Consider the following 7712-nt stretch of genomic DNA (forward strand, 5'->3'; position numbering starts at 1 on the left):
GATGTCTTGCTTTGATAGCCTTGAGCTGACATCCGATGCGGTTGTGTTGTAGTCCCTTGTATCAAAGGTTGGTTGTGATCTTGCAGTCTTTGTGTACCGTTTGAGGATATACTTGTTTGGAAATTTGTCAGGCTTGTTGTAGTCCAGTATGTTCATGATGAAGGCAGAACAGGCCTGCATTTTTGTGATGAATGCAGAATACATAGTTTGTGAGCCAGCAATGAGTTACATAAATTTTCATATGATACTACTAGTCTAGCTTTTTAATGATCTTGTTTTTTCGCTCACCTGTGTGTGTCTAGAGCTTGCATTCACACGCGTATATTTCCTTCTCTGGGTCAACTACAACCTGGAATTCATGCTTTAACCAGGAAAATCTTTCTTCATCATCATGGCCAGGCTTGTTGTGGTAGTACACAAGGTACTTAGTGGGCTCTGCTATATGCTTTGCGCGAAATAGCGTGGCCTTTCTCATCCTATTCCTCATCTCAGTGTACACGGCTCTCGTGTACTTGATAGACATGTCTTCCTCATAGCCGTAAGTTGTTTTTGTCACAGGATTGGTCTGCACATGTCAAAAAGTGAGATATTAGTCGAAGCAGAGTCATGGGTTTCATTTTTTTAAATTCAAAGTTCACATGTTGAAGGTAAAATAGAACATGATTGGGGTGTTTTGTACTTGTCATCATACCATGCTGGTCATTGTTTGCTCGTTCTCCTTCTGCATCCGAGTTTGTATGCAAGCATTGACCCGCCTAGCAAACTTGTGTAGGTTCTGGGTCCCCTTGACAAACCCTTTCTTTAGCACGTGGTTCATGCTCTCGCTTCGTTGTGTGGAAGTCATTCTAGCACAGAAAATGTTCTTGTAATATGTTGAAATCCACATCTTCCTATCACTCCAGAGCTGCATCATCATCTGGTCGTTCTCCATGTTGTATTTGTGCATGATTTTAGCCCAGGCATCTTCAAACTCCGTTGGCATCAGTGGCCAGTTTAATATAGATGTGAACTCCTCTTTGAATGTTTTATACTTTTTATACAACAACGCGAGGTATTCCCTATACTTCTTCATGATGTGCCAATGGCATAGCTTGTGGACGGTGTTTGGAAATGGTTGTGGTATAGCTTTCGCCATCGATGGGCATTGGTCTGCATGAATTAAAAAAATGAAACTTGATTCCTTTTTTGTACTGATGGTGAACTTATGTTGTACAAGTACTTGAACTACACATCTTGGCAGTATGGTATCTAAGAATGTCACATGTATTTTTTCTTTATAGCAGCATTGCTGAACTTCTTTGGTATCAGTGCTTGAACTTCACAGTTAGTAGTAGGACAAACTAGTAGTGTCGCAATCAAAATTTTTCTTAAAGCATTGTTGTTGAACTTCTGTGGTAGCAGTGCTTGAACTTCACGTAAATAACTATATTTTTCTGAACATGCTACATATATTTATCTTACAGATTTGTCCTTGAACTTCTATGATTCATGTATTTGAACTTCACATTCATAACTAATTTTTTTGTAAACATTGACAGATAATTTTGCTTTCTTGTACTGCTAGTTGGACTTCTGTGCTTACAGTGGTTGAACTGCATTCTTTACATTATTTTCAGACAAAACCAATGTACCCAACCAACACAGACCCATAGACTAAAAAGATGATGAAACTTGAGGAGTTTTTTTTTTGAACTCACCTATTAGAATGCAAGTTGGGTGCTTGTTGTTCATGCACCGTAGAAATGTATCGAACAGCCACTTGAATGACATTGCATCTTCATCTCTTATCAGGGCAACAGCAAATATCGTTGACTACAAGTGGTGGTTTGTTCCAACAAACACTCCCAGGGCCATATGAAATCTGTTGGTCTTGTAAGTCATGTCAAATGTTACGTAATCGCCGAAGTCTTGATAGGCTCCTCGGTAGCTTGCATTGGACCAGAAAATGTTTTTAATTGACTTGTCCTTGTCCACTTGGATGTCATAGAAAAACTCATCATTTATTGCCTTCATGTCTTTGAAGAATGAAACAAGTTTCAATACATCATCCAAATCATCTTTCCTTGCATTCACGGCTTTCCTGCAAATCACATGCAAACATGCATTTGTTTATTTTTTGCTAGAAAAGGGTTGTGAGCTAGGATGCTATTTTACATTGCAGTATGTGGGTGTTTGAATACTTACTGGTTTAGCAGGTCTCGTCCTGTCATGCTTAGGAAGTAGCTTCCATCTTCATTTTCAGATAGCATGGACATGATTGTTGTGTGCTTGACATCATGGTACTGCAGGAGCTTTACGTACTCCAAACTAGTGGGGTCATAATTCTTGTGTGAGTGAAAAAATACTAGCATGTCATCAGTTTGCATGAGCTCGTGATTATGATTGTACTCAATGTCCACTGCCACGCATGTGCCATCCTCCTGCACCTTCACCCTCATTCTTGCATTGCAGCCCGTCCTCTACGATGTTTTGTTTCGCTTCCTGTTGGCCTCTGAAACAGAAGATGTGTGTATCCCTTGGAAGGCGCAAACAAAATACTTGTGGTTGTCATTTCCACCCGTCTTCCTGATTCCAAAACCAACGTGTCTGGCGTATATGTTATAAAATTCCATTGCTTTCTCTACATCTTTGAATCGCATTTTTAGTCTTGGTATTAGATAATCCGGTAGATCTGGCGTCTGCAGAAAAAGAAAAAAAATTAATCCAAACAACACCTTAAAATGCAGTTTATGAACTTGTTATCCTGGAGGGAGAAGAAAATGTGCAGATAATACAAGACGCGTATATAAATATTTTTTGTTTCACTTACGTGTGTGTATGATCGCAACTCCGGCGGTGTCGGCTGCTGTCCCTCTGGGATGGGGCATGGCGGAGTAATCATAGCAGGATGCAGCAGTGGATCACGAGGAGGAAGGAGGGCTGAAGATGGCCTCTCTCTTGTTTGCGTCCTTTTTGCTTGAGGTGGTTGTGGAGGTATTGCGATCCTGGTCTTGGTTTGCTCTTTTGTTTTTTGAAGCAATCCATCTACCTTATGCCCCGTAGAATTCTGACTTGCAGCAGCAGCAGCAGGATCAAATGGTGGTAGTGTGCAGATCACTCTCCTCCATGTGTGTGTTGCTGTTGGATTTGTCCTGGGATCCGGTTTAGTTGCTTCGCTTTGGCATTGATGAGGCACACCAGGATAACCTCCGGAGTTACACGCAGGACTTGAGCTAACCCCCTCCTCCATCAGCGTGCTTGGGAGTCTGCTGGTGGATACAAAGAATCCGCGGGGGATTTCTGACGTCACCCAATTAGGTGGAGGCGCAAACCTGTGCGGATAGGGCTGTGACCCAGCATCTTGGAAGTATCCGTATGTTTCGGGTGTCATCCATTTTTGGTTTGGAGCAGGTTGGTAATGCTGTTGGTGCGTTTGAGGTGTGACCCGTTGAGGGGGTGGTGCAACACGTATAGGCTTTGGATTGTGTACTTGCTGCTAGGCACTTCTAAGCTTCTTCATGCGTCTCTTGTCTTGCTGACATAAAAGAAAAAAATGTCTATTAGCAGACAAGCTATATCTGCATATACCTTTGTAACTGAACTTAGCATTATTCACAGCCTGAACTTCTCATATAAAAGTGGTGAGAGCCATCACACTATGCACTGAGCTGAGCATCCGCCGATGCCTTTATACCTGAACTGAGCACCCTTCACAGAATGAACTTCACATCATGTTTTTTAATTCTACAATATTTGATTACTTATATGCACCTGAACTGAGCACTCTCCAAAACCTGAACTTCTTGTTTTGCAAAGGGGAAATACTGTCTACAGTTAAAAAACCTGAACCTTCTTGAGTTTTTGAATGGTTGGACTGCTAGTGCATACCAACCTGACCTTCATGTCATATCACATGCATGTTCTATTTTCCTTTTATTTATTTTTTGCACAGAACCAGACACTTACCAACCTGAACTATAGCACACTTACTAGTTGAACTTCATATGGCTTTTGCACATGTGAATGTGAATGCAGGCAGATTTTATAGTGTTTGTAGCCTAGACTGAGGCTGACATACTACCTGAACTTCACATGCCTGTAAGCAGGCAGGCAGATTTTACAATTCTGTTTTGTAGCCTGGACTGAGGCTCATACACTACCAGAACTTCACATGGTTGTAAGCAGGCAGGAAAATTTTAAAAAAGCTTTTGTAGCCTGGACTGATGCTCACACACCACCTGAACTTCACATAGCTATAAGAAAATAACAAACCGAAGGAAGGAAGAAGTTCAACCATACCCTGGCTAGAAGGTCGGCCAACCTTTTTCCAGCAGCTGATAGGCCACCTTGAGAACAGTTCGTCCTGGAGGTATGAGAGGAATTCGATAAAAATCCATGTCTTGCAGAGGGCGCGAAGTTCATCTGCACAAAGCAAGAAGGTCAGAGAAGGCAAGATTGAAGAAGAATACAAAATTGGGTGGAAGTTCATGTACTGTTGCTGCTGAATTTGAGGTTGCAGCAGATGCCGCCTCCGCGGAGGAGTTTCTCCGTTGGTCGCGCCGCTCGCCGTAGCTTGCGCCGTGCCCGTCATTTGGTCTGTCAAGGCTTCGCGCAGTGGCGATGGGAGGAGGATGTGGCTTCCTGAAGTCCATGGCGGCTTCGCCGCGTCCAGGCGACGCGGCCTCCCTCACGCCGGCGTCCGCCGTCGCTCACTTGCCCGCGCCGGTGGCCGGCCAGGAGCTGGAGACGGAGGGGAGGCGGAGGACACGGCCGGCCAGGAGCTGGGGAAGGAGGGGAAGCGGCGGATCCGGCCGGCCAGGAGCTGTAGACGGGGAGGAGGCAGAGGATCCGGTGAAGATCGGCGACCAGAAGGGGAGGAGCGCCGAGGAGGGGGGCTGGGCGGCTCGGGATCGAGGGGATCAGGTGGATCCTGTCGAGGCGTCTCGGATTGGGTGGGATCCTGTCGGGGCGACTCGGGTCGGGCCGGGCAGTTCAGGGAAGTTCGGGAGGGCCCTGTCGGGCCCTATATAGGGGCTGCTGTGATCCAAATAACTATTCTAATCCTGGGATTAGAATAGTGTTGTCCTATATATATATGTATTCTGTGATGAACTAATGAACATTTAATATACATTTAATATATATACATATATATATATATATATTATGAATTCCATTTTCTATCTGTTTTTGTATACTAATTTGAATCTAACTGTTATCATCCACGTATACAGAATGGAAAGCATATATACACACATTGAAACAGAACATATAAGAATGGAAAATAGAGTACACACATTGAAACAAAGCAATAAACTGAGCAATACTATGATTGCTGTGAATACATAGCTATCCACGTCGAAACGACTTCTCAAAATAAAACGCGTCCATGAGACCATGACCAGCAGGTCTTGCCTATGGTAGCTCTTGGCTCTGCCTAAACTCGTGCAGGCGTTCATCCAAGCAGTCGACATGCTCATGGTACATCTGGAGCGCGATCTCGAGCTCCAAGTTGGCTATTTCATAAGAGATCACTAGCTGGAGGATGCGACGGCCATTTTCCTCTACTGCGCCCAGGTGGACACCTGGGCCAAGGAGGCGGTCGAGCCTACGGACCAGTGTGTTGGCCTCCAGTGGGCCGCGGACAAGGCGAACGGTGGCACCCATGCGAACGGCGCGGCAGGCGTCCGGTGCAAGTACGTCATGGCCAGCCTCTGGTGCAAGTATGGCGCTGAGGGCCTCTGTCCACTCCTAGCAAGGAATGGGGGTACTGACCGGATGTGTACCCAGCTGCGACACCGTGTCGACAGCAGGCAAGCACTGATGGATCCGCTCTTGCTGTGTGCCGTGCCTATGCTGATCTGCAGCGCTCAAGAGCCATGCGCCAAAGGACTGCTCAACCCTGGTGATAACACGCATCATGGCGTCGTCCATCGCGTTGCCGGGGAGCGCCTCGGCCTCGATGGGCCGTGGCACCTGCTCGTTTTCCTCGTCGACGAGGTTGATGGTAGAGGCGGCGCTTTGGTGGGTTGGCATTCTTGGAAAAGGGGGATGTGCCACAGGCTGCACTTGTCACCTCCGTGCATCGTGCGCCGCCCATGCGCAATATCGCTTGGTGGCGGGAAACAGGTGAGGAAATGGTGGGAAACGGTGGCGTGTTCATAAAACGCCATCAATTAATGGAAACTTAACATAGAATGAACATCGAGCTATCACAAGAAGGAGATGATGATAAGATGAACACGGACCACACTAGGGAACCGTTTCTGCTATTATCGGTATTCGCACACATTTTTTATTACAGACCTTTGTGCCGCGTATCACAAACATCTTGTTATATTGAACAGTTTCTGCTCTCATGTCTCAATGCAAATAGTTCATCCGAGTGAACCGCATGTCGTATATAGCACAAACCTTTGATCTGGCTGGCCGTTTCTTTTGTGTTGGCTAATTACAGACAGTTCATTCAAGTGAACTGTATGTTGTACATCGCACACACCTTCATCTGGCTGCCCATTTCTTTTGTTCCTCCTCATCGCAAACAGCTAATCAAGTTGAACCATAGGCCCTGCATTGCACACGTAACTAAAATATAAACTGTGTTTGATGCATCCTCCATCGCAAACGTTTTGCACATTTTTGGATGTTTTTTTTACACCACCATTTGCGATTATGGCATCGCACACAGTTTCGTCAAAGGGTCTCTGATCGTAGTGTCGCGTTAGCAGCATCCTGCTGTGGTGGAAGTTCAACAAAGGCCTTCCAAATAGCGATATTCAAAACGCTATTGATGAACTTCGTACCATATAGAAGGGTAGATGAGATTAGGAAAAGCAATTTATCCTATCAGGACTCCGTTCCAAAATAACTTTGGAGAGCTTCATACCATCATGCGCATGTTACTTTCGACTAATGATGCAGCCATTGTTTTCTTGAATCCGTTGACACTAGACAACGTGACATATAGAAGGGTAGATGAGATTAGGAAAAATAGGTACATTTTCTGCACATCCAGAATGGCGCCATTTTGTTAAACACCTTGTCGGTTCGGACATCGGACATTCATGAGAGAGGCGGTCTGGCCCAAACCATAGAAGCGTTGCCGACGCCACCTCAAACCCTAGAAGCGTCGAGGCCACCCCAAACCCTAGAAGCATTACCGAGGCCATCCAAATTTACCAAGTTAAAAGAGCGTTGTCGTCGAGGCCACCCTAAACCCTAGAAGCGTTGTTGAGGTCACCCCAAACCATAGAAGTGTCGAGGACACTAATTAATATTCCTTGCTGTGATTAGCTAGCTAGGTCTATGTTTGCCGCCAATATATCCATCTCTCATGTTTGTATATTAATTGCCATGTTGTAATATTTGCAGAAACTATGGAGCAAAGAGACTTGGAAACAGAACAGTTGTTGGGGGATATAATCATCGGCGAAGGTGATATCTTGTCGTATCTCAACGACACCGATGGTCCGGAAGGAGAGGGTGAAGGCTCCGGTGATCGAACAATGGAAGAGGAAGGACATGATCATGATGTCTCTGGTGAACAAATGCCAGTGGAAGAAGGAGACCGTGATGACGGCTCCGGTGACCGAACAGAGGAGGGAGTTGTTGTAAAGTCCGGCAAGGTATATATATTATTTAAGCCTATGCTGACTAGCTAATTGATGCATTAATTGTTTTGGTATGTACATATATTAACTCTTCTTTCTTCTTTTATAGCCCTCCGTATCGAG

General features: G+C 45.1%; 1 protein-coding gene across 1 annotated transcript; it reads right to left on the reverse strand.

The window, feature by feature from the left end:
- Positions 1 to 1812: 1812 nt before the first annotated feature.
- LOC147970389 (protein FAR1-RELATED SEQUENCE 5-like) lies at positions 1813 to 2438 on the reverse strand. Its single transcript, XM_087523414.1, has 2 exons — positions 2185 to 2438; positions 1813 to 2080 (listed from the first exon to the last, which is right to left on the reverse strand). The coding sequence occupies exons 1-2, from the start codon at positions 2436 to 2438 to the stop codon at positions 1813 to 1815; spliced, it is 522 nt and encodes a 173-aa protein (XP_087379540.1).
- Between the last annotated feature and the right edge of the window lie 5274 nt (positions 2439 to 7712).

This window comes from Triticum urartu, chromosome 5A, assembly GCF_056163025.1.
Source record: "Triticum urartu cultivar PI428250 chromosome 5A, HENAU_Tu73, whole genome shotgun sequence".
Lineage (NCBI taxonomy): Eukaryota > Viridiplantae > Streptophyta > Magnoliopsida > Poales > Poaceae > Triticum > Triticum urartu.

Coding starts and splice junctions, on each gene's coding strand:
- LOC147970389 (XM_087523414.1), bottom strand. CDS start 2,438: ATGAGGGTGAAGGTGCAGGAGGATGGCACATGCGTGGCAGTGGACATT. Junction 2,081..2,184: donor GGACGAGACCTGCTAAACCA/GTAAGTATTCAA, acceptor TGTGATTTGCAG/GAAAGCCGTGAATGCAAGGA.